Below are 27618 nucleotides of genomic sequence, written 5' to 3' on the forward strand. Positions count from 1 at the left end.
TTCTCATCATTCAATAATTCTTTTACTTCCAAAACATAGCAAGTATTATCATTAAACACACTGCATAACGTGAAATTTCATTGTCAGGTACTGAAGCTCTCAATAGAATTCCAAACAACACATTTAAGATTTTATGTGCTGTTTTCCACATTCTCACTGCTATTGTAATCATCCAGGTTTGCCGTTGTACTAGTCACCTGATCCATATCATTCTCTTGATCCCCTGCGTTTGCATCTCTATCAGACATAGAGTCTAGAGCTTCACTCTGTAAATCAACTTCAACCTCAGCCGAACCACCCACATCTAGTGCAGTTTCAGCACTGATAATCATATCAGTATCTGTTCCTGTAGAGGTGATGTAATCATCAGAACCAGTGGCAGTAGAAGCACCACCATCAGTTTCTGGTAAAGCATCAGCACTTGCACTGTTTTCAGCATCCAAAGACACTCCATTCCCACTAGAAACAGTACCATCTCCTTCCGAGTGTTTATTAACACCATCACCAACATTAGTTGAACTACTGCCTGATTCAGTAACCCCAGTAACTTTGCCCCCAACGGCACCATTCCCAGCTGCCCCTTTAACTCCGCCCTCCCCACCCGTCTCCAGAAACTCTGCCCACTTCTTTATCCTCTCCTCCCTCTCAGCCTCAGACTCGAGCACCTCGTACTTGGTCTTGCCGTCCCAGGTGGCAGCCAGGAGGCGCCGCAGCGCCAGGAAGCGCTGGTTCATGTACTCCACACACATGTCAGCCTCCTCTGCTTCCGAAAAGTGCACCTGGACCACACCATCCTCGTGTCTCTGGAAACAGTAAAACTGTATTTATTAGCTCAATTTCATTGACTTCCAAAGGCTTCTTGAAACTGTCTCTAGTCCATTTGCTGGGTAGAAACAGTACTTGGTGTATTTTGGGGCTCTAAATAACTCTTCCAAAGTGGGGATCGAAACCTGGAACTCACGTTTGCGGACAATATATCCACTACGCCATGTAACATTGAGCAGTTTTATGTAAGATTATAGACAGTACATTTAACAAAATCAAACCCGCATTTTGATATTTTCCAACTTCTAAATAACTTCAAAGATTGTAAAGAAGGAAACTCTTGTCTTGTCTTGTAAACATTTGCTTCACATGCCAGAAAAGGTTTATCAGACACAGCCCTGTCATTTATATTCAAAGAACATGTCTTGAAATGGGATGTATTTAAATGAAACTAAGAGTATAAAATTTGTATCATTACACAAATAAAATATAAGAAAAATAAAATTCAGAGACATTATCAAGAGAAAAATATTGTTAACCTCCCTGAACTTTTTTTTAAGGCAGTTGACCAACATTACAATATAAACAACACAACATTACACATAAACAAGAAGCCTACATGTCAAGCACAATCTCAATCAAGCCTGTAGTTATTCAACAGCACATCTTCCTATGGGAATCATTTGAAATGCGCTACATTGTGTGATGAATGATACATTTGCGCTGTGTACCCACAGTATTATGCTTAGATTTGACCTCTGATAGTCTTACAGGAAGTCTGCCCTTGACCTTTGGGATTGGAAACAGTCATATTCACATAATGAACATTTGAGGTACACAAGTTTTTAATTGCATGATGAATGAGAACGTTAAAGCCTGGGTAAACTGTTTTCAGGCCAATGGTACATTTTACCTTAAAATGTGACCTTAACCTTTGGGGTTTGTAGAGGGTAATTACACATGACACATTTATTTTTTTAATTTGCATGATGAATGATGACTTTATAGTTTGGAAAAGATGTGTTATCTTACAAATGTTACCTTTAACCTTAACTGTGACCCTGACCTTTGAGGTAGAAAAAAAACGATGTTACACAGGACTCATGTTGGAAATGTGTCGTAAGTTATTATAAAATTGCATAATGAATGAAAACATCACAGACCAAACAAGCTGTTTCTTTTATTTATTATGACTTTTGGAATCTAACTGTGACCTTCACCTTTGAAGTAGAAAGACACCTGTTACAACTAATATGATGCATTTTTTCATATAGTCATTTGTAGAAAACTTTTTTAACTGCATTTTGAAAGAAAACGTAACAGTCTGGACAAGCACTTTATGGCAAAATTAAACTTTAGACCTCAAAGTCTGACCTTGAAATTCCATTAAAATATATTAAATAAAAAAATAGCAGAGGGCAACAAAAAATAACTTCCATTTTTACTTCCATTTCATTGAGTTTCATTTTTTCATTTTGATATGATCACCAATACAAACTAAACAAGAGCTGTGTTTGTGTAACACAAAGGCCCCCTACAGCAGCTAATTCAGAGAAAACAAGGCCCATAACTTAGCCAAAATTCAATGGACTAAACTGAAACTCACACTTCAAGTCATGTAGGTAGACTAGTCTAAAATACCCAAAATTAGCTCAATATCTGAAAGTTTTGCATAAAAACCTCCAGAAAGGTTATAACACAGATAATGGCTCCAAGGCCCATTACTTAGCCAAAAATTAATTAATTGGAATGAATTTCCAACTTCATCTGTAAATCATGTAGGTAAGCTCAATATTTGAAAGCATTGCAAAAAAAACTTCTGGAAAACGGTTATTATAGAGAAAATTTCGAAGTCCAAAGCCCATTACTTCGCAAAAAAATCATTTGACGGAAATTAATTTCACACTTCATTTGAAGGTAATGAAGTGACTCACATACCAAAAATCAGCTCAATATCTGAAAGTGTTTCCCTAAACAACATCCAGAACAAGACTATGGCCAAGCAATATATGTCCCCTACCGACTCCACCATTGTCAGAAATATATATTTTTTATTTGTTGCCATAGCAACCAAATTTTTTGATGTAGGAAGATAATGAAATGACGCGCATAATGTCCATATTGCCATCTATCCATGTTTCAAGTTTCATGCAGGATCCAGAAAAGTGTGCAGGATCCACAATTTTCAGCAGTATTTCTAGTCTAATTATTGCCAAAGCAACCAGAATTCTTTACGTAGGGACTAAATTAAATGACTTGCATAATCTTCATATTGCCATCTGTCCATGTTTCAAGTTTCATGAAAAAATATGTAGAACTTTTCAAGTTATTGCAGGATCCAGAAAAGTGTGACAGACTGACGGACTGATGGATACACAGAGCGCAAACCATAAGTACCCTCCCGTGAAACCGGTAGGGGTAAACAAATTACTACACAGAAAATGAGAAGGTCCCAGCCCATAACTTTGCCAAAAATCAATGGAGCAGAAGAAATTTCACGCTTCATCTGTAGGTAATGTAGGTAGACAAACATACCAAAAATCAGCTCATTATCTGAAAGCACAAAGCCAAGTCTAAGGCCCATAACTTTGCATAAAATCAACAGTCTGGAATGAATTTCACACTTCATCTGTAGCTTATGTAGGTAGATTGACAAACTAAAAATCAGCTCAATATCTGAAAGCGTTGCATAAAAAACATCCTGAAAATTTCTATTTCGACTTTTGTCTAAAATCTCTATGCCTTTTACTTTCTATTTATAGAAGCTTCTACCTTGGATTATATCCCTAAAACAAGAGATGTGTTTGTCAGAAACACAATGCCCCCTTCTGCGCTGCTTTGATACCTGTTTTTTTACCTTTGACCTTTAAGGATGACCTTGACCTTTCACCACTTAAAATTAGAGGCTCCATGAGATACACATGCATTCCAAATATCAAGTTGCTATGTGAAGGGAGTTATGAGCATTTTTCGAAACCTAAATGCGAAACCTAAATGCAAAGTGTGACGGAAAGACAGACAGACGGACGGGCCGATCACTATATGCCCTCCTTCAGGGGCATAAAAATATTACTTTGCATGTCAAAAATAGATCTTGTAGCTGCCAACTGATAAATAAAATTACCTCCCTTTAAAGCTAACTACTTTCCTTGACAAAAATTTAAATCAGTAAAAGGCCTGTATCTTCGTCAAAAATTAACAGACTTGAAGGAATTTTACGCTTCATCTGTAGGTCATGTAGGTTGATTTACATACCAAAAAATCAGCTCAATATCAAAAGCCTTGCATAAAAAAACTTCCAGAAAACGGAATGCAGACAGACGGACAGTGTGACTGCTATATGCCACTCCACCCCGGGCATTAAAAACATGGCACTACATTGTTAAAGATGCACCTATATTCAGTTAAATAATTTCAACACGCTATTATCGAGTACTTACATCATACACGACCACTTTCTTCACGTCTCCGTACTTCCCACACTCGGTCTGGATGTTTGATTTCAGGGTCTGGATCTTCACTGGGTCATCCTGCAGTCAACAAACAGCACAGTTTGCAATTTTAGATATACAGTATTAGTCAGTATTGTTTATCAGCTTATCGATTTTTTTCTTCTGACAATCGCCATATAAAAATTCGAAGTAGACATGAACATGTATTTAGAAATTACAATGACACAAAACACATTTTTCTATTTTCTCTAATCTTAGAAATCTTTGTTTGCTTATTTTAAGCAAGATCCTTAAAATGTTAAAACCTTTTAGCTTTGTTTACTTGTAAACCATCAAATATTGGACTTTTTCTTTCGGCGGAGGATGATGCAAACACTAATGATGTGTATTGAAATGTATCGAGGAAAGCCAGGGGAGAAAGGGTAACTTTTCAGCGAAACGGAAACAGCTGTTAATTATTTTCTTGAAAAAGGGGAATAAAAGAAACAGAAAATTTGTTCATGTCAGTGTAAGATTGTTATTTCACTCATGATCATAGAAAAATAATATTTTCACTCGTGGCTGCGCCACTCGTGAAAATATTTGATCTATCGTGAAATAACAAACGATCTTACACTGACATGAACAAATATCCTCTATTTGTTGCTCACAATTTTAATATGAAAAATAAAAACACCAGTTGTGGTTTTATTTCCAAGACTCAAACCAACTAGAAAAGGATTTCCTTTTTTTCCTCTTTTTCTTTACAGACACATTTAGAGAAGATCTACTTTTTATGAAAATAGGTTTATAATTGAACTGAATAATTCTAATCTTAAGCATTGTTTAATTAGCCCATTTCTCTTAACAGTCTGCAAATGTTATTTTTCATTTCATGAAAAATCTATGAGTTGCATTCTGGAAAACTTTGCTTCATGCATTTGCCTGTAGTTTCATCCCTAATTTGCCTTTGCAGTACGCACCGGAAATTCAGATAAGTGTCTGCACTGGCTAATCTTGGCTGGCAATTTACCCACAAACAGTAAGCCAAGTTTTCCTTGAAAAAGGCTCATTATTTTTTATGTCCCCCACCCCTATAGTGGGGGACATATTGTTTTTGCCCTGTCTGTTGGTTGGTTGGTCTGTTGGTTTGCGCCAACTTTAACATTTGCAAGTACTTTTGCAATATTGAAGATAGCAACTTGATATTTGGCATGCATATGTATCTCATGGAGCTGCACATTTTGAGTGGTGAAAGGTCAAGGTCATCCTTCAAGGTCAAAGGTCAAAAAAACTAAATCAAAGCAGCGCAGAAGGGGACATAGTGTTTCTGACAAACACGTTTCTTGTTTAAACATGCTTTCCTAGCCTAGTTACTGGTGACCTACCTCAAACTGGCTGGGGTCAAAGACATTCTTCAGTATGACCACCTTTTCATGCTTCTCTCTTGCCCCTCGAGGCTTGTCTGGGCGCCAGTCAAACAATCTGAAAGATTATGTATTAGAATCATAATCACAATAATTGAAAGGGATTGAACACAGCTAACATATAAATGAGCCCGGTTCTGGAAATAATATATAATGCATGTACGTAAAGTGTCTTTCCAGATTAGCCTGTGCAGTCTTATCAGGGACAACACTTCCCACTTTTATGGAATTGATCCTTAAAAGAAAGTCTCTTTTAAAGGAAAGCCGGGTCTAGAGGAAAAAGTTGATCCCTGATTTGCCTGTGCGCATTGCACAGGCTAATCTGAAAAATACACAAGTACAAAATGCAGAAAATATATACAATTGCCAAAACTGTACAATTTTAAGTGTTATTTCCTGTTTGTAAATATTATATAAGGTATTAAGCTGTAGTAAAAATTCAGAGCATATCGACACCAATAAGTCACATACTTTGCCTGTCTTTCTTTCAACTTGTTCTTCTCCCTGTTGGACAGTTTCTTCTTTTTCTTTGTGGGGTCATAGTTCCCCTTCATGGTGAACTGGGCCCTCTGCACTGCTATTGTGTGGCCCCTATAGTCGGCCCCGTCAAGCAGGTTCAGTATGAGATCCACGGACTCTTTCTGTAAGTATTTCAATAGGGTTGAGAGGTATGAGCCTTGTTCTGAGAAAATAGGGCTTAATGCGTGTGCGATAATAGTTAATTGTTCAGCCAGCACAGGCTGATCAGGGACAAGACTTTCTGCCTTGACTATTTTTTCGCTTGGAATAGACTTCCTGTACAAGAAAATTTACAGAAAAGCGGACAGTGTCGTCCTTGTTCAGCCCGTGCAAACTGTGTAAATTTCACATTGTTACATGTACTTTGAATTATTACTAGACAATCACCATTGTTGTAAAACAAATGGTTTTCAATTGACGAAAGAATTACAAAAATAATCCTGAAGCAAGATATTTTTAACGTTCTATTGACACGCATATCACAATATGATACAAATACAGATAAACATGATTTTACCATGAAAAAAAGAGGTAAGTTTTAATCACAGCTACTATTTTACCATCTTGTAAGGACATGGATAAACCTGCTTTGATTAACCAAATTATAAATAATTATTTGAGGTCGCCATGACATAGTGTATTTGATGACTGCCTAGCGACCGGGAGGTCATAGGTTCTACCCAGGAATTGGACTCAATAGCCTTTCAATCAGCCATATGCCTTTGATGCAATCCAGCTTATATAAATAGGTTTAAACTTATTGACCTTAATGAAGCAACAGCGGCCATCTCCCTTGGGCTGTCCGTTCTCATCAAGGTATAGCTTCAGTTTCGGCTGTTTGCTGCGGGGGTCGTACATAACCAAGCCGTACTTGGTCATCATTTCTGGATGTGACAGGCAAATAAAGCATGGTGATTTACAATTAGCCACATTCTGGGGACACTGGGATCAATGTATGAGCGTAAAGTGTCATGCCAGATTAGCCTTTACAGTGCCAACAGGCTAATCAGAGGCAACACTTTCTGCCTAAATCCATTTCGGGTGGAAAGTGTTGTCTCTGGTCAGCCTGTGCAGACATGCACAAACCTCCCCCCCCCCACCAGTTTCCACAGAATGAAGCTCATATTAACAAGAGAGTATTACAAGAAAGCATGTTTCAATGACAGTGTGTTCGATGTACATAGAGAATACTAGGTTAGCGTTGAATAGAGAGAAGTTTATACTGCGATGCTTAGAATGCCAGGAGCAACATAAACTTCTCTCTATTCAATAAATCCTAGTATTCTATTTATCCCATTGTATTTTTACTAAACAAGAAAAATAACAAACAAATGTGGCATGTTTGGAAACGTCAAAAAAACAAGAGATGTGTTTGTCAGAAACACAATGCCCCCTATTGCACCACTTTGAAGCCATAAATTTGACCTTTGACTTTGAAGGATTACCTTGACCTTTCACCACTCAAAATGTGAAGCTCCTTGAGATACAAATGCATGCCAACTATCAAGTTGCTATCTTCAATATTGCAAAAGTTATTCAATATTGCAAAACTTTAACCAAGGTTAAAGTTTTAGGTTAAAGTTTTGGGACAAAATGACAGACAGAATAACAGACAGAATGACAGACAGACAGACAGGCCAAAAACAATTAACCCCCGATCATTCGATCCGGGGGCATAAAAATAATTCAAAAGCGCTAAGTGTTGTTCCGAATCAGCCTGAGCAGACTTCACAGGTTTATCTGGGACAACACTTTATGCACATGGATAAAGCCCAGATTTTCCAGAATGCCTCTAAAATATAAACACAATGTAAGCATATGATTTCTGTGTTTCAAACTGTTACATGTTTCATGTTGAGCAGAATGTGTAGATCTATGTTACAATATGCAAGTGTAAATATAGTGAATGTGATATAGCATGTATGTCTTAAACAAGCTATATTTTAGTTGGGAAATTTCAACCGTCTTAATGTGTTTACAAATATTTATAACCTAGAAAAATCAGATGTAAAACAAATAGTCCAGGAATTTAACCACTAAATCCATAATAAAAATTGTCTGATGGATGTTTTGCAAGGCAAAGGGTTATACAAAGTAATTATATGTAAAACTTCCACTTGACTTTTTGAGTAATATTAACTTGGACCGAAAAACAAATAATGAGACAAATTGTGTTTGTATGGTACAAGAGTAATGTCTTCATGCAAAACTATCAATATATACCTATATTGTTTTAATATTAACCATTCAAATATATTGTTTCTTTGGTAGGTATAGACATACATTGTTATATGATTATTGCTAAGTATACACACCTATCTTTAAATTGTTAAGTATACACATATATCCTTACTTTTTTATGTATACACATATACTTATATTGTTAAACATTCACATATATCATTATATTGTTAAGAATACATACATATCGTTACATTATTAAGTTCACACATATATTGTTATATTGTTAAGTAACCACACTTAACATTATATTGTAAAGTTTCATATACAAAGTATTTAAACTGTAGGATAACTTGAAGCAAAGTGTTCTGTTAAGAGAACAAAAACAATAGTCTACAAAGCTAATATCCTACCCTTGAACTCTTCCTGTGTGATGTCGAACGGCAATCCTGATACATAGACATTTGTATTGTGTTCATCATTGACGTCAAACCAACCTGGGCAGAGAAAACACAAATGATGAAAAGATTAATGGCTAACTAAAGCATACACACATTTAGTTTCTGAGTGTCTTTCCTCTCAAAATGAGCTGCCCAGTTGTGAGCTCAGTCAAGTTAACATCGGGATGTATATATATATATAAAATATTTTGACTAAGTTTCATATAGATTGGGCAATTAATGTGGCCTGTAGAGCGTTCACAAGCTTTTTCTTTCATTTGACCTAGTTACATATGTTGAACCCCATGTGACCCAGTTTCAAACTCTGCCTAGAACTATTTGAAAAAATGTTACGAGTCAAAAATTCTATTTAATAACCTAGTTTTTAATTTTACCTCAAATGAATCAGGTTCTAACTTGACGATATATCACTCCATCAAATGTTCTGACCAATTTTTAAAAATATTGGGAAATTAATGTGTCCTTTAAAGTGTTCACAAGTTTTTTCTTAAATTTCATTAAGTTACCTACGTTTTTAGCAATTGTTACCAGTTTCAAACAAGAATAATTTTGACAAATTCTCTGACAAAGTTTCATGAAGATTGGGCTACAAATGTTGCCTCTAGAGTGTCAAAAGCTGTTTCTGTTATTTGATCAAGCAACTTAGTTTTTAACTTAAAAATTAAACGATTAAAAAATGGCGACACTGATGCAAAAGCCCAGCGGGTACAATCTCATTAAATGCCAAAGTAATTATAACAATACAGAATCCCACGTGACCAGTTACAAACTGGACCCAAATGTCACAAGGACAAATGTTCTGACCAAGTTTCATGAAGATTGGGCAATAAGTATGGCCTCTGGAGTTTTCACTTAGCAAATATTGACAATGCATGTTTGGAGGACAAAAGACAGTAAAAAGTTTAACACAAAAGCTCACCATGGACATATTGTGCTCAGGTGAGCTTAACAAAATTAGTCCTCATACCCTCATCTCTGGGTGGTGGTCTTTTCTTCTTAGCCTTCTTCTTCTTGTCAGCATCATCTTGAGTGCTGCTTGTCTCTTGAATGACTCCATCCATTTCAGTGTTGACTCCTCCCCCTTTGGCCCCTGCCTCATACTGGGCCATGCAGTCAGCATAATAATCATGGTAGTCGGAGCCGTAATAGTATGACCAGTACTCGTTATACTGTTTCTTTTGTTCATCTGTGTATTTCAACATTTCTTCTTCGGACTCATCTAAATCCAACATATAAAACTTACTCTAATTTTGAATTAAAAAACTTTTCTTTGTCAACAAAAACATCAAAACTCCACAGAAACTCATCAGTTTAAAACTAGAGCTTGTAACAAAGATAAACCCAAACATCTAATGTCAAAATATTCATCAAGTTGGCATTATAAAAAATATGTTAATAAAAACTAAGTGGCCATTTTTTAACATCTCAACCAGAACCTACCATACAATACTAACATAAATATAACTCTACAATACGTGTTGATCGCTAGATACATATGTGTTCCAATTCTTTTCATTACCCCATTATCCAGTATAAATACAATTTCTATTTTTTTAAACCAAAATATAGTCAATATGGACAATAAATGTGTTTAAGAATTTCATAAACACAATTGTCCGCTATTTTACGCAAGAATTTTTAACCGATATTTAGAGAACTCCATTGAAGTTAAATAAGTGAATGATAAAAGGCAAAGTATTATGAACATTACTTCCTGAGCGTCTGTATGATTAGAAAGCATCTCTATGTTTAATAAGCGTCTGTATGTGTAAACCTGACCATTAGTAGTGAAGAAGAAAAACAAAATACCCGTAGATTTGATCGTTAAAAAGACTATACATATTTCTACAGAAATAAACCGGTCACAGTGCCTGACAAACGGTTTAATTGTTGGCCCAAAAGGCGCACTGAATTTCTTCTGGCATTTTCAAATTTTATTGGCCAAAAGCTAAAGGGCCATTCCAATCTGAAACAGTGATGCACATGTACAAATTCATAGCAAAAGATAGAATGCTTGCAAGTTTAAATGTTGTAGGTAAATTGTAGGAGAAAGCATTCGCACAAGTATGTGTCTATGGGCAGACATACAGACGCACTGATCCCTTTATAATGAAACAGGAGGCATAAATATGAATTTACTTCATCAAGTTACTCTTAAAATAATCCTAAGAATGTTTAAGACTCCAAGCCAGCCCTTCTATACTTCAAGAGTTAACAAAATATGAGTTTGCTGCGGTCTTGTAAAACCTGGCTTAATGAATGTCCATAAAGTGTCGTCCACGATTAGCCTCAGCACTTTCTGCGTAAACGGATTTCTCTTTAGAAAACTCCCTGCCAGGTGTTCAGTATACATTGCCCTGCCAGCCAGGTGCTCAGTTTACCTTGCCCAGCCTGCCAGGTGTTCAGTATACCTTGCCCTGTCTGCCAGGTGTTCAGTATACCTTGCGTTGCTTGACAGGTGTTCAGTATACCTTGCACTGTTGGCCAGGTGTTCAGTATACCTTGCCCTGCCTGCCAGATGTTCAGTTTACCTCCCCCTGCCTTCCAGATGTTCAGTTTACCTCCCCCTGTCTGCCAGGTGTTCAGTATACCTTGCCCTGCTTGCCAGGTGTTCAGTATATCTTGCCCTGTCTGCCAGGTGTTCAGTTTAACTTTCCCTGCCTGCCAGGTGTTCAATGTAACTTTCCCTTTCTGCCAGGTGGTCAGTATACCTTGCCCTGCTCACCAGGTGTTCAGTAAACATTGCCCTGCTCGCCAGGTGTTCAGTATACCTTGACCTGCCTGTCAGGTGTTCAGTTTACCTTGCCCTGCTCGCCAGGTGTTCAGTATACCTTGCCCTACTAGCCAGGTATTCAGTATACCTCCCACCTACCTGCCAGATGTTCAGTTTTCCTCCCCCTGCCTGCCAGATGTTCAGTTTACCTCCCCCTGTCTGCCAGGTGTTAAGTATACCATGCCCTGCTTGCCAGGTGTTCAGTATACCTTACCCTGTCTGCCAGGTGTACAGTTTATCTTGCCCTGCCTGCCAGGTGTTCAGTTTACAGGGCCCTCAATCTGTCAAATCCACGGCCGAAATTCGGCCGCATTCCCCCCCCCCTGAAAAGTATACATTTTTCCCCTTTTGGGGGGAAAAATTCCCCCTAAAAAAAAAAAAAAAAAAAATTTTTTTTTTATATAGATAGATGTCTCATGATTATTATATCTCAATTCTATTTTAATTTAATTTTGTCAAACATACTAAATTATGAAATAAGCAATGAATATAGTGCAAACATGTACAAATGTAATAATTAGATAGTAAGTAAAAAATCCCCCCAAAAGGGAAAACGCCGCGAAAATTCCCCCTGCTATGAGTAGCGACCTGCTTCCCCTAAAATGGATTGAGGGCCCTGGTTTACCTTGCCCTGCTCGTCAGGTGTTCAGTATACATTGCCCTGCTCGCCAGGTGTTCAGTATACCTTGCCCTGCATGCCAGGTGTTCAGTATACCTTGCCCTGCTTGCCAGGTGTTCAGTATACCTTGTCTTACTAGCCAGTTGTTCAGTATACCTCCCCCTGCCTGCCAGATGTTCAGTTTACCTCCCCCTGCCTGCCAGATGTTCAGTTAACCTCTCTCTGTCTGCCAGGTGTTAAGTATACCTTGCCAGGTGTTCAGTATACCTTGCCCTGTCTGCCAGGTGTTCAGTATACCTTGCCCTGTCTGCCAGGTGTTCAGTATATCTTGCCCTGCCTGCCAGGTGTTCAGTTTACCTTGCCCTGTCTGCCAGGTGTTCAGTTTACCTTGCCCTGCTCGCCAGGTGTTCAGTATACCTTGCCATACCTGCTAGATGTTCAGTTTACCTCCCCCTGCCTGCCAGATGTTCAGTTTACCTCCCCCTGCCTGCCAGATGTTGAGTTTACCTCCTCCTGCCTGCCAGATGTTCAGTTTACCTCCTCCTGCCTACCAGATATTCACTTTACCTCCCCCTGCCTGCCAGATGTTGAGTTTACCTCCCCCTGCCTGCCAGATGTTGAGTTTACCTCCCCCTGCCTGCCAGATGTTGAGTTTACCTCCTGCTGCCTGCCAGATGTTCAGTTTACCTCCTCCTGCCTGCCAGATATTCACTTTACCTCCCTCTGCCTGCCAGATGTTCAGTTTACCTCCCCCTAACTGCTAGATGTTTAGTTTACCTCCCCCTGCCTGCCATATGTTCAGTTTACCTCCCCCTGCCTGCCAGATGTTCAGTTTACCTCCCCCCCTGCCTGCCAGATGTTCAGTTTACCTCCCCCTGCCTGCCAGGTGTTCTCTAGATGCTCCAGCTTCTGCACAGTCTCCTCATGGCTCTCATCCTCGGCAGATTCCTTTGGTTTCCATGACAATAGCTGCTCCTCCCGCATGGCCGCAGCATAGTAATTCTGTGGGAGATAATATGGCATGCAGTCATGTAACATTGTATGCCATTTTATTTTCATCCCCCCCGCCAAAGGGGGAAGGATATAGAATTGGCTTTGTCCATCGTCCATCCATCTGTCCGTCAGTCTGTCTGTCTGTTACAAAACTTTTCATGGCTATATTTCAGAAACTATATAATATATCACTTCATGGGCGTATAGATATTAATGAGGAAAAGTGCCATGCACATGAGCCATAACCCTACACTTTCTTAAATAAGAGTTACTGCCGTGTTTTTTTTAAGATGTATCTTTTCAGGGATATGTATCAGATGCAAATGAACTGTCATAACAAGACTTCAACATGAAACTTGATGGGTGTATTGATATCAATAATGAGAAGTGCCGTGCACATAAACCCTACAGTTCCTTAAATTAGAGTTATTGCCATTTGTTGTTTTTGTTTTGGGTTAATTTTAAGGCTTTATCTCAGATATGCTTCAAGATTTCAATTTGAAACTGCATGGGCCTATATATATCAACGAGAAGAATTGCAGTGCATAAAAACACATTAATATATTTTTTCATCATACCATATATCATGGATTTGCACCCATATATAAACAAACTTAATTTTGCCAGGGATATCAATTCAACGAATTTGTGTATTTTTTATTTCCTTTTATAGTGCAATCCTATCTATGTCTGCATGTAAGCTATTTAAACATTAACAACAGCACCACAATTTTAGCAAAATTTAATAATTTGACCTTGAGAGTCAAGGTCATTTAAAGGTCAAGGAAAAATTCAACTTGACAGGTACAGTACCCTCATGATAGCATGAAAGAATTTGAAGTTTGAAAGCAATAGCCTTGATAATTTAGAAGTTAAGTGGATCTAAACACAAAATTTAACCATATATTCAAAGTTACTAAGTCAAAAAAGGGCCATAATTCCGTAAAAATGACAACCAGAGTTATGCAACTTACTGTCCCCTTATGATAGTTTGCGAGTGTTCCAAGTATGAAAGTAATATCTATGATACTTTAGGGGTAAAGTGGACCAAACACAAAACTTAAACAAATTTCCAATTTTCTAAGTATAAAGGGCCCATAATTACGTCAAAATGCCAGTCAGAGTTACATAACTTTGCCTGCACAGTTCCCTTATGATAGTTAGTAAGTGTTACAAGTATGAAAACAATAGCTTTGATACTTTAGGAATAAAATGGACCTAAACACAAAACTTAACCAAATTTTCAATTTTCTAAGTATAAAAAGGGCACATAATTCTGTCAAAATGCCAGTCAGAGTTACATAACTTTGCCTGCACAGTTCCCTTATGATAGTTAGTAAGTGTTGCAAGTATGAAAGCAATAGCTTTGATACTTTAGGAATTAAATGGACCTTAACACAAAACTTAACCAAATTTTCAATTTTCTAAGTATAAAAAGGGCACATAATTCTGTCAAAATGCCAGTCAGAGTTACATAGCTTTGCCTGCACAGTCCCCATATGATAGTTAGTAAGTGTTGCAAGTATGAAAGCAATAGCTTTGATACTTAAGGAATAAAATGGACCTTAACACAAAACTTAACAAAAAATTTCAATTTTCTAAGTATAAAAAGGGCACATAATTATGTCAAAATGCCAGTCAGAGTTACATAACTTTGCTTGCACAGTCCCCTTATAATAGTTAGTAAAAGTTGCAAGTATGAAAGCAATAGCTTTGATACTTAAGGAATAAAATGGACCTAAACACAAAACCTAACAAAAAAATTCAATTTTCTAAGTATAAAAAGGGCACATAATTATGTCAAAATGCCAGTCAGAGTTACATAACTTTGCTTGCACAGTCCCCTTATAATAGTTAGTAAAAGTTGCAAGTATGAAAGCAATAGCTTTGATACTTAAGGAATAAAATGGACCTAAACACAAAACTTAACCAAAATTTTCAATTTTCTAAGTATAAAAAGGGCACATAATTCTGTCAAAATACGCCAGAGTTATCTAACTTTGCCTGCCCAGTCCCCTAATGATAGTAAGTAAGTGTACCATGTTTGAATGCAATAGCATCGATACTTTATGAGAAAAGTGGACCTAAACGCAAAACTTAACCGGACGCTGACGCCAAGGTGATGACAATAGCTCATAATTTTTTTTCAAATTTAAGTTATTGAGCATAAATTGTTTTTTATTGTTAGTTTAAATGAAAGTAACCTAAAACTGTCTGTCTTCAAATGCAACCTCAAATGTCAACTACAAACACATACACCTAAAGTACAATACACAAATCAAAACACATGTTATTGAGCAGGAATCAGTTGTTCTATTTTTAATCATGACCTTGACTTAATACTTCAAAAGCTTGGTTTGCATGAAAAGCTACCGTGAGACATTTCAGTTCAGAACCTCCGTCCAAACTCAAAGTATTATGCAGAAACAGTTTTTATAAACAGTGACCTTAATCCAACTTGCCCCAAAAACAATCCCAAGATAAGTCTGCATGTAAACTACCTAAACACAAAGTTTCTGGGCAATATGTAAATCTGAACTGAAGCTATTGAGCTTTCCATTTTTGTATTTTTAAAAAGATTTACCTTGACCATAACCTTAACCCTAACCCAAATACACAGATAATTTAGATTGGTAAATGCAAACTCAGGTTATTGTTATTATCTGTTGGACTCTGTCTGCCATACCCTAATCTTATAATCCTTACTCAAAACGAGGTGCTTAAGATACACAATAATGTTCAGACAAACGTTTTTGTATAACCCAATTTTAGATTGGATACTTGGTTTATACACTGTTTATTATACAATGTACCTGATAATATTCATAGTTTTGTTTTTCCTTGTCAGTTTCTCCACCAGCTTCCTCTGCGACTCCATAATTCATTTGGTATTGGGCAATGAAGTCAGTATCAATCTGTGAATATTTTAAAAACGTCATTAATTTCCAACACAATCAAGTACTTGTATACTGATACACTAATGAAATGAAGAATTAAGTGAATATAAATGTAAAACGCAAATGTTTAAAATATAAATGATATATATCTCAGGTTTGACCCAATGAAAAATAATAGGATCACAATTTGTACAATCCCACAACATGAATCACCAAACAATTAAATATTAAAGCTCTAATACTTGTAGTAACATAATACTGTTTTATTTTATGCTTTCCGGTGGTTTATAGATAAATATCAGTGAATTAAAACTGATAATTTCACTGTTTGACTGTGAAAGACGTCATTTTTTTGACAAAATAACGTAATTATCCCAGCAAAATTCTTTAGTTAAACTCTTTAACAATGTATATAAACGGTAAAAAATACATAAAATAAAAATAAAATTTGTTGGATTATGTGGAATATCGATTTTAATTCACTAGTGATCATAGAAAATACAAATTTTCTATGATCACTGAATTAAAATCGATAATCCACCGAATCCAACCAATATCCTCTATTTATTGTGTACTTTTCGAATCTTGGTATCTCAAGCCTTATTTATTTTTTTATATTTGCAGCAAACTAAACAGATTACATGATATTTTTTAGGTTGGTCAGAATTCGGTTCCTCATAAAGCAGGGCCCTTGCTACACTTTGGGGGATTGGGGCTGGAGCTTTAGAGGGGGTAATTTGGGTTGTTTTGGGCGAAAATGGGAATTTTAGATCTTTTCACCAACCATTCAACACCTAAAATTGCTATATTTTAATGAGATTCACATAAATATACATTTAATCAAAGGTTAGTAGCACGATACCAGCTGTCAATATAGGTTAAAATTTAAAAAAAAGAGGAAATTTTTAGCTGAAAAAGGGGGAAAAAGTGTACTTTTTCATGGGGGAAGCCGCCGATATTCGGCGGTATAAAGTGCAAAACGAGGGCCCTGTAAAGTTTCAATTGGTGAAAAACAAGACGTGAATAATGATAATAAGTGTTTAAATTAAAAGTTGATGTATGCACACCCATGACGGGCATTCACAAAGGCTTAAACTAAGAGCATTTTGTGCTCAGATCATCTTAAAAATAAATAAATGATCCACTGATTCGTGGAAACTCACGTGTGACAAAAACTAATACCACACATGTCAGGACTTACAGTTGCTGCTTATCCAGACAGTGATAATACAGATAATCTGCACAATTTAAGGGCAATTAGTCAGCAAATGATCTGGGTAAAAATGCAGAATTCACCTTAATTTGTTCAGACTTTATTTGGGAAGAAAAAAAAAGGGGAAAGAAGCTCTTTCAATAAACCCATGTATTGTAATAAAGCACTTATAAAATAATATAAACTTAATTTAATTATGATGTTTTTCCAATAATTGAGTCAGCTGTTATCAAAATGTAACACATGTATCACTTTTTGATTAACTTCTACCACAATGCATTCCAGGAACACACAAGTTTTTAAATCCTATTGTTATTTGCAAACTAGGGACTGGCCCCGTATCAAAAGCATAATTAAGCTCTGGGCTTGGGCTAGTCAGTTAATCTTAGTAAATGTTCAATTCAGTATAAGCCATGTTTATTTGACAACTGTTAGCTTTGTAAGCTATGTTGCAGACTTCCAAATTTGTATTTCAAAACTACCAACTTGTCAGGCATATTACTTTACTTTTATGAAGTAGCAAAACAAAACTTGAAGAACTGGTCTTATAAAGAGAGGGAAATATGGCTCCTGATTAATTTGTGCCATGATGTTGACATATATATGTTAAAAATTTTTAAAGCAATATATTAAATATATTCAATATTCATAAAGTAGTGTTTGTTTCTGTATTATAATCACTAAGATTTAAATGCCTGAATCTGACTATTACATACCGTAATTACTCTATGTTTTCGGACACTTAAAAATAATAATTTTTTTTTTTCGAGTCCGAAAACTTAGATACGAAAATTATTCACAAAATACAGGTGTCCGAAAACTTTGAGTCGAAAATTGAAGTATCAGAAAATAGCGTCAATTGTATCAACGACAACCGGTAATAGCACTCGCTTGTAAAATACTAGTATCATGTCCTATAGTATAAATTACAGCTATATATGTTTGCAATGCATTTTAAATAATTTTAAATGCTTAATTTATTTGAAAGAAAGTTACTACAAGGTTGTACTTTGACCAACGAGTTCAAAGATAAGCATGTTATGTACCGATACTCGCTAGTATGAACCTGTAATTAACGCAATAAAAAAGCAAACTATGAATTCTTTGTTTGTTCATTTCCGATAGTTGTTGTCTAACACCTTCCATTGTTTGTAAAACTTGCTATAGGGTGCATTACACTTGAAGCGTTAAGTATTTGTCACAGTTATTTTACAGAGCAGGGGTAGTACCATTGCGTTAGACATATGAACTGTTCATTGGCAGTACCCCTGGTAATTGTCATAACGCTTATGCTATCGGGCGAAACCATAATTTAATACCGGTTTACAAGGTTTTTTACCCAATAACACAAATGTTATGGTCCGTTGCCCTCAGGCATGCACCCGCCATGTTTTATGATGTTAATCTGGTTGTAAAACTCCATGATCGAAGTGTCATTAGAAATCGAAAACAGGACCAAAATTTTGTAAAATAGCGCTGTAAAACATACTGTCCGAAAACTTAGAGACATTAATAATGGATGAAAACTTGTGTGTCCGAAAATTAAGAGTCACGAAAAATAATTATTTGTGCTAAAAAAAGGGGTGTCCGAAAACTTAGAGTGTCCGAAAACATAGAGTTATAACGGTATATATTCTTTGAATACTGTTGAACTCACCATTCTGGTATTATGTCCATGCACAGGGTTCGACACTAAGGCACATCCGACAGACATTGTCTAGTAAGATTGGTGGTCGGGCTAGTAAAACTGAGGGCTAGCTTGTCTGACTGGTAGTACATAAAAAATGTATACTGATTCATATAACTGTAACTCACTGCTATGAAAACCTATTTTCTTAATGTGTAAAATTACTCTTGTATCCGTTATTTACATCAGAACAAAAGTGGCGTATATAAATAAATGCTGAGCATTCACATGATTCATCGCTATTTTTAGACGCGAAGGCGAGCTTCCCGCAGAAATTACTTGTTTCCATTGGTCAAGTTATCATGAATATTAATGATTTTCTGCAGTATCGTATAACTTTACAGCATGTTTTTACGACTTCTATCGAAAATCTGTATCGACAATGTAAACATTTTCGGGCAGCAGACGAGAGAATGTAATTTAAAGAATGACTGTGATCTTGTTGGATTTTCGACCAACAAATCAGTTAATAAAGAAGAATCCGAAGGTAAAACTGACAGGAAATGTAAATATGAAGGAAATTGAAAACATCAATTTTATCCTTAATGAAAAATCAAGTTCCCACGGCTTGAATTTGACGCATCCCAGGCAAAGCATATGATAAGGTTGGTTGGTTTGAAGAAGGAACTGATAATTTTCGAATTGATGCACTTAAAAGCCATAATCTGTCTACACAACATAAAAGACATGCCGTAAGCAAAAATATGAAAGTGAGAAATTATTTTTATTTTATTGTTCTACGATATGCATCAATATAACTTTCTGGTGTTCACTGATAATTTACTGGCAAATCATGATTAAACAGTAACATGACACAATTGTGTTTATTTGATATGTTATTTATGGTCTAGTTGACATCAGATTCGGGCTAGTACATTTTAAGAGGAACTGGTGCGATGATCTTGCTGTAAAGCCAGTTAATGTCGAACCCTGACGCACAGAATTTATTGTTTGTCTGATATTTCTTTCTCACCTTAGGGAACCATGCCTGCCTGTCTGGGTCCCATTCATATTTGGTGCCATCTGGGTCCTCCCGGACTCCTGGTGGTGCCTGTTTTTCTTTCTCCGCTTTCTCTCTCTCCAGTCGCTCTAATTCTAGTTGCTCCTCAAAATCAATATCCCCCATTCTGCAAGACTTTAATCGGGAAAATAACATAATATTCACATATCGAAATAAAATAAAAAAGTCATAGCTATAAATATATGGTTTGAACAAATGGTACAACAAGAAAACGCGAGTCATCCGAATATTTTCATCCGAAATTAGTTGTGTTACTAAAACAAAGACATTTGAAGAATAATTTATGAAAAAACAAAACAATAGGGTTGTTTAACATATAATCAATCCAATCTTCTTTAAACAGCAATGAGCAATTCAAAATTACAAAAAAAAACAATAGCAAACATATCGTGTTTCTACCTAACGTTTTATTTCAATTTTCATCTCGATCCTTTGAACGCTTTTACAGGCGGTGTAGTATTAAAAACGTCCTGTACAAAAAGCTCGACAGGCTGTCTAATCAAAATGTCAAAGTTATTGAGACATTTTCTAAATTTTAGACATTGCCACAGATCTTTTTCACAGGTATTTTGTCAGTAGTGTGTAGATACAGCCACTTTCATCGCGAAATGTTGAAAAAATAAAAAAAATAGAAATTCCATGGCCATTATGATTATTGTATTTACACTACAGTTTGATTTAAAACTATTTTCGATCACACCACTGATGCTTTCATGCAAAATAAGTTATTCCTTTAAAACATATTTAAATACTCAGTTTAAACCTATTTATAAAAGCTCCATAAGGCAAATTTAAATGCTGTTGAGTTTGTTACCGTGGTAGAAATAGTGCCACGCGCCTTTGGAGATGATTTAACAAAGGCAGTGGCTAGTCATACAGCACCGTACTGCTAGTCAATAGGCTAGCCGTACGTCTCTGTACATATAGCCTTTCCCGTGGAGATTGTCTAGCCGTACGGCTGTTATAACACATTCATATATTGATTAATTATTGTTCTACATGCAGATTCCGAAATTTCTAGCCTTTAGACTAGCTTGTGTAGTTGTCGTCACAGAATTTGCAGTCTGGTTTATGTTTCGTCGTGGTCAGAAATCGGATGCGTGTATAGTATATAAAGGGTGTAAACAAGGGAGATATGAACATGTAAATTTATTTCGCCAAACAACAATTACAGCAATCAATAGAAATCACAGTTATGGAGTATATAAATACGCATTGCAATGCACATACCAAATGTATACAATAAATATTTAGTAAATAAGCTTAACTAAGTCAATGAAAATTACGGCATCACAATAAGAAAAGTTTATAACAAAACAAATAAAAGGAAACTTAAGGTGAAAAGGATAAAACGATATAAGAAAATGGGAAACGTAAATTAACAGAAATTTTAAAAAGTAATATGGAACGAAAACAAGTAGTATGATTTTATTGCTTTCAGATACATGTAATAGCACTTGACAAAAGCATATACAACATGTAGTTATATACCCTATTTTCACAATATGAGGCACCATTTTACGACATGTAATGTCGACTACTTTAAGATTTTCATTGAAAGTTTTCTTAGGGGATCTGCTTTTAGCAGCCTAAATTTTCCTTGAACTACGTTTGTAAAGCTGTACACAATTTGAACGCTGGTACAGTTCAATTTTGCCTATTAATGCACCATAAGTGAAGAATTTTTCCCCAACAGTTAAAGACTCGGCCATTTTCAGTGAACTGATATATTGCTTGTATGAAACCATCAATTTATCAATTGTCTGAAAGATAATTAAATTATTTGTGTAACTCAATTTCTGAGAACTACCTTTGACGGCTGCCGTCATTGAATTTCATAATATCGATACCGCAACTAATAAAAACCGTTTTCACGCCTTACATTGGAATGTTGACTAATTAAATAATCAAATTAGAAACCAAATTAAATTATCTGTGTCACTCAATATCTAGGACCTAACTTTGACGGCTGCCGTCATTGAATTTCATAATATCGATGCCGCAACTCATTAAAACAGTTTTTCACACCTTACTTAGGAATGTCGACTAATTAAAGAATCAAATAAGCAACCATATTACATAAAAGGAAGCCGTAACAGATAAAAAAATTAAACTCTTATGAGCTTAAACAAACTTATTACTGATTTACAGCACTGAATGATAATTCTATACTTTATAAGCTGTACGGCAAGACAATCTCCAAAGGACAGGCTATACCTTCAGAGCTGTACGTCTAGCCTCTTGTCTAGCCGTATGGGGCCATACGACAAGCCACTGCCTTTAACAAAAGTGGGGATCAAACCTTTACCTGCTGTCATTAGGCAGGCACCATATCTATTGTTCAACAGTATTTAATCCAGTTGATTAAATGAATCAAAAGTATCACACAATTAGCGTTATGAACCTCATTTAGTATTCTATTGGATCTTTAACATAATGCTTATTGACATCTCTCAAGATCATGTCCTTGTTAGAACTTAGCACTGTGTTTCTTGCTATATAAACCTATTTATTTTAGCTCAATTACATCGAAAACTGAAGGATTATTGAATCCATTGACCCTGTAGAACTATTTGAGTCAATAAATTTTATAACTCAGAGCAATATTTGCTTATTCGAATAAGTAATACTATTGACCATATAACTCAATCTCACCTTAAAGATAAAACAGACAAATTGAAAAATGTGAGATGGTATATTACGTACAATGTGAACTATGCAAAAACGATTACATAGGTGAAACAGGAAGATCATTGGACATGAAACTGAAAGAACATGTAGCCAGATCCAACTCGGCCATATATGAACATGGCTCCCACACAGGACACAAGATTGATACAACCAACACAAAAATACTAGTATCCAAGGACTTGCACATCAAACGAAGGGTCAAAGAGGCAATTAACATCAAACAACGAAGACTGTCGCTAAACAGGGACAAGGGGCTTGAACTTCCGCCTGTGTACAATTCTCTCCTCGTGTCACGTGACCATCCTACGTCACGTGACTCGCTCAACTGACCAGCACATCGCTGATGAAGACTATGTAATATAGATGAAATATTCGAGTAAGCAAATATTGCTCCGAGTAATGGAATTTATTGACTCAAATGATGGATCCAGAGCAAGAGAACAACCTTCATAGTTGTGTAGAACCAGGTTTTGATATTAGGGTATATCAAAAGAACACTCCCACAGTATGGATCAAACTCATGACCTCATTGTTGATATTTGGACACCATATCCACTACGCCATGGCGATCTTGTCTGTGTTTCTTAATGAAAGATATAGAGAATACTCCTATAGTTTAAATATGACATTACTATATTTTTAGATATTGTTTTAGAGAAAAGACGACAGTTTTGCCCAGTGTCCTGAAAGAGTATTCTCTGGTATACAGCCAACAGGAGTACCCCACCTTGGGAACTATGTGGGCGCCATACGTAACTGGGTACGAATGCAGGAGAGATATGACAGCATTTTGCTGAGTATAGTCGACCTGCACTCAATCACCGTCCAACAAAATCCAGCTGAGCTCAGGTACTTCAGTCAACAAAGAGTATCAAATAGAGGATTGTTAGATTCAGTGTTCTAAATCATAAGCTTGTCTATATAAGTGTGATGCTAGTTTCTTAGCAGTGTTATTTACTAATTTTATATAAGCTGTATTAAGTAAAAGAAGTCAAGACAAAAGTTAATACATGTAAATAAATGCCTTCATTGTGCATCACATTCACCCTTGTATAGTGCAACAAACACTAACCCCACTTGCCCAACGTCAAAGGCATGATGCCAGCTGTCAATCACATTCTTCTTGGTAATCATATAAGCCAATCAATACACACAGTCCCCACAAGAAGGTGTATACAATAACTGTAACCTATCTCAAAAACTGTTGCAATTGAGAATGTAAAAGACTTGTTTTTAATGTAGGGAAAAAGTTGCCACATAAAAAAAATGCACCACCATTTATTTATCTAAAAGATCTCATGGTTCTGTGCGCTACTAAGTTTTTATGCAGCAATCAAATACTTATGTCCATGCTTTCCATAAGGAAGAATGATGTGATATGTTACATAAAGACTTATCTCAACATGCATTAGATCAGTACATAGTTATACCAATGTATATCATATTATGGATCTAACATATAATGCAATAAGGGAGGTAAATATTGTGTTTTAAGATTGCAAAAGTATGCTTATGCATATACATACATTATAATTTTATATTATATATATGCATGAATGACCTGACTAGTTATATCGCCATCCAGATATATCAAGATCACATTCTGTGGATCTAGTGAACGGCAATATAACAGAACTGTAGCTTCTTGACTTATCAAAAACCATTTAAGTCATATCAGCCCATTTCATTCTTTATTTCACACATACATGTATTTGAAAGACAGGTGAATGTGTGTGGAGTAGAAGTGAAATGTTATGCTTTCCTTCTGCAGGAGCAGCAGGACTTGTGCATTATTGATAGATTTTTGCCCCCTGCATTATAATTATTCTTGTTTTCCAGGGAGAATATTCAAGTGATGGCTGCCTGTCTTATAGCATGTGGAATCAATCCAGATAAGACCATCTTGTTTCAACAGTCTTCTGTAATTATATGTTTCTCATTTTATGTCTAAATAATATTTCACTTTATATCAACTTTAATAATTATACCCCAACAAACGAAGTTTAGGGGGGTAAATAGGAGTGAACTTGTCGGTCGGTCTGTCTGTCGGTCCGTATTAAGTGTCCGCTCTCTTATTCAAGTAGTTTTCATTCGATCTTCACCAAACTTGGTCACAAGTTGTATCTACATGATGTCTAGGCCATGTTCGAACATGGGTCTTGCCAGGTCAAAAACTAGGTCACGAGGTCACTTTGTGCGTTTTAAACATTCAGCATGTTGTCCGCTCTCTAATTCAAGTAGTTTTCTTCCAATCTTCACCAAACTTGGTCAGAAGTTGTATCTAGATGATGTCTAGGCCAAGTTCGAACATGGGCATTGCCCGGTCAAAAACTAGGTCACGGGGTCACTTAGTGCGTTTTAAACATTCAGCATGTTGTCTGCTCTCTAATTCAAGTAGTTTTCATCTGATCTTAACTAAACTTGGTCAGAAGTTGTATCTACATGATGTCTAGGCCAAGTTCCAACATGGGCCATGCCGGGTTAAAAACTAGGTCACAGGGTCACTTAGTGCGTTTTAAACATTCAGCATGTTGTCCGCTCTGTAATTCAAGTAGTTTTCATCTGATCTTCACCAAACTTGGTCAGAAGTTGTATCTAGATGATCTTAAGGCCAAGTTCGAACATGGGCCTTGTCGGGTCAAAAACTAGGTCAAGGGGTCACTTAGTGTATATTTTAACGTTCAGCATGTTGTCCTCTCTCTTATTCAAGTAGTTTTCATCCGATCTTCACTAAACTTGGTCAGAAGTTTTATCTAGATGATCTGAAGGCCAAGTTCGAACATGGGCCATGCCAGATCAAAAACTAGGTCACAGGGTAACTTAGTACGTTTTACACATTGAGCATGGTGTCCGCTCTCTATTTCATGTAGTTTAAATCCGATCTTCACCACACTTGGTCAGAAGTTGTAACTAGATGATGTGTAGGTTAAGTTCGAACATGGGCCATGCCGGGTCAAAAACTAGGTCACAGGGTCACTCAGTGTGTTTTAAACCTCACCATGTTGTCCGCTCTCTAATTCAAGTAGTTTTTATCCAATCTTCACCAAAATTGGTCAGAAGTTGTATCTTGATAATGTTTAGGGCAAGTTTGAATATGGGTCATGCCGGGTCAAAAACAAGGGGTCACTTAGTGCGTTTTAAACATCACAATGTTGTCCGCTCTCTAATTCAAGTAGTTTTCATCCAATCTTCACCAAACTTGGTCAGAAGTTGTATCTAGATGATGTCTAGGTCAAGTATGAATATGGGTCATGCCGGGTCAAAAACTAGGTCATGGGGTATCTTAGTGCGTTTTAAACCTCACCATGTTTTGATTGATTGATTTTTATTTGGTAAACATATGAACATTACATAGTTACTACATAATGCAGACAATATAAAATATATTATCACAGCAATATACATAGCAAACCATGGAATGCACACACAATACCAAGGATAACACAAAAAAGAGAAAAATGATTTTCACTTATTTCCATTGTGGTCCTTGTTATTGGTGGCAGTAACCATGAAACAGTCATGTATTAGATTTTAATAATGTATATGTATCAAATATGTACTGTTTAATAAAGTATATTACTGATTAAGAATGAATAAATAAATAAATAAATATAATCACATGTTCATTATTATCACAGAAGTTGCATAAGAAAGTTACACACTGCATAGGTAGTTAATAAACACACTTTGTAGCATGTTGTCTGCTCTCTAATTCAAATAGTTTTCATCCAATCCTCACCAAACTTGGTCACAAGTTTTATATAAATGATCTCTAGGAATAGTTTGAACATGGGCCATTCCAGGCCTTAAACTAGGTCACAGGGTCACTTAGTGCATTTTTTAACATTCAGCATGGTGTCCGCTCTCTAATTCAAGTAGTTTACATCCAATCTTCACCAAACTTGGTCAGAAGTTTTATGGAGATGATCTTAAGTCCAAGTTAGAACATGGGCCTTTCTGGGTCAAAAACTAGGTCAAGGGGTCACTAAGTGGTTTTAAAAATTGAGCATGGTGTCCGCTGTTTTTTGTGAAGACGACATGCAAAATATTATGTGTCAATGCGGCATGTGGGGGTATTCGTCACGTCTGTGACAAAGCTCTAGTTTATTTTTTGGCCAAGACTGCGAAGAATACATGTATTATGTAGTTTGTGGTTATTTCTGCTGAAAAAAGTTGGAATGTTTATGGAAGTGTGTATAAAAGATTTAAGTGTCAGCATTTTCTTACGGAGATAAATTAATATAAACCAAGAATTTTAAATAGATTATAAATTATTATTAACTATTTTATAATGAAACGAATGAGTGGGAAAGGGTTAAAGGAAGTCTAAATGCAAATCCAGTGTAGGCAAAAAGTGTTGTCCCAGATAAGCCTGTGTGACACTTATGCACATGCATTAAGCCCCGTTTTCTCAGATTGAGACTGTAAGAGTTTGCTTTAATGACACACTATCCCCTGTTCATTCAGGTCAAGGAACATGCGGAGCTGTGCTGGATCCTGGGATGTCTGTGCAGTCTGCCTCGGCTAGAGCATCTCCCACAGTGGCGGGTGAGCACTATCATCTCCCACAGTGGCGGGTGAGCACTATCATCTCCCACAGTGGCGGGTGAGCACCATCATCTCCCACAGTGGCGGGTGAGCACCATCATCTCCCACAGTGGTGGGTGAGCACTATCATCTCCCACAGTGGCAGGTGAGCACTATCATCTTCCACAGTGGTGGGTGAGCACTATCATCTCCCACAGTGACGGGTGAGCACTATCATCTCCCACAGTGGCGGGTGAGCACCACCATCTCCCACAGTGGCGGGTGAGCACTATCATCCAGGGGCCCTGTTACTCAAAACTTTATTGTAAAATTAAGCTTAAAGTGCCCAGTTGCCCAATGGAGCCAAAAACATTTATACATAAATAAGACAACATTTTCCTTCATGATAATAC

The 27618-nt window shown here is 36.5% G+C and overlaps 3 protein-coding genes across 3 annotated transcripts in view; 2 read left to right on the top strand and 1 right to left on the bottom strand.

Moving 5' to 3' along the window:
- LOC127850291 (HIV Tat-specific factor 1 homolog) lies at positions 1 to 20451 on the bottom strand. The gene is made up of 11 exons (XM_052383229.1): positions 20387 to 20451; positions 19940 to 20101; positions 15983 to 16084; positions 13046 to 13178; positions 9752 to 10003; positions 8737 to 8820; positions 6908 to 7026; positions 6095 to 6264; positions 5585 to 5681; positions 4206 to 4295; positions 1 to 803 (listed from the first exon to the last, which is right to left on the bottom strand). Exons 2-11 carry the CDS (start codon positions 20090 to 20092, stop codon positions 132 to 134), a joined length of 1872 nt encoding a protein of 623 aa, XP_052239189.1. The 5' UTR covers positions 20093 to 20101; positions 20387 to 20451; the 3' UTR covers positions 1 to 131.
- Positions 1 to 27618, top strand: part of LOC127850296 (uncharacterized) — a 186849-nt gene that overhangs the window by 8725 nt on the left and 150506 nt on the right. The window lies entirely within an intron of this gene.
- The window catches only part of LOC127850299 (tryptophan--tRNA ligase, mitochondrial-like), a 13646-nt gene continuing 6460 nt past the window's right edge, over positions 20433 to 27618 (top strand). The window contains exons 1-4 of the mRNA XM_052383240.1: positions 20433 to 20551; positions 23334 to 23527; positions 24518 to 24599; positions 27146 to 27226. Of these exons, the coding sequence (XP_052239200.1) occupies positions 20492 to 20551; positions 23334 to 23527; positions 24518 to 24599; positions 27146 to 27226 (417 nt within the window). The 5' untranslated portion in view covers positions 20433 to 20491. The remainder of the gene's footprint in view (positions 20552 to 23333; positions 23528 to 24517; positions 24600 to 27145; positions 27227 to 27618) is intronic.

Source organism: Dreissena polymorpha, chromosome 11 (assembly GCF_020536995.1).
Source record: "Dreissena polymorpha isolate Duluth1 chromosome 11, UMN_Dpol_1.0, whole genome shotgun sequence".
Lineage (NCBI taxonomy): Eukaryota > Metazoa > Mollusca > Bivalvia > Myida > Dreissenidae > Dreissena > Dreissena polymorpha.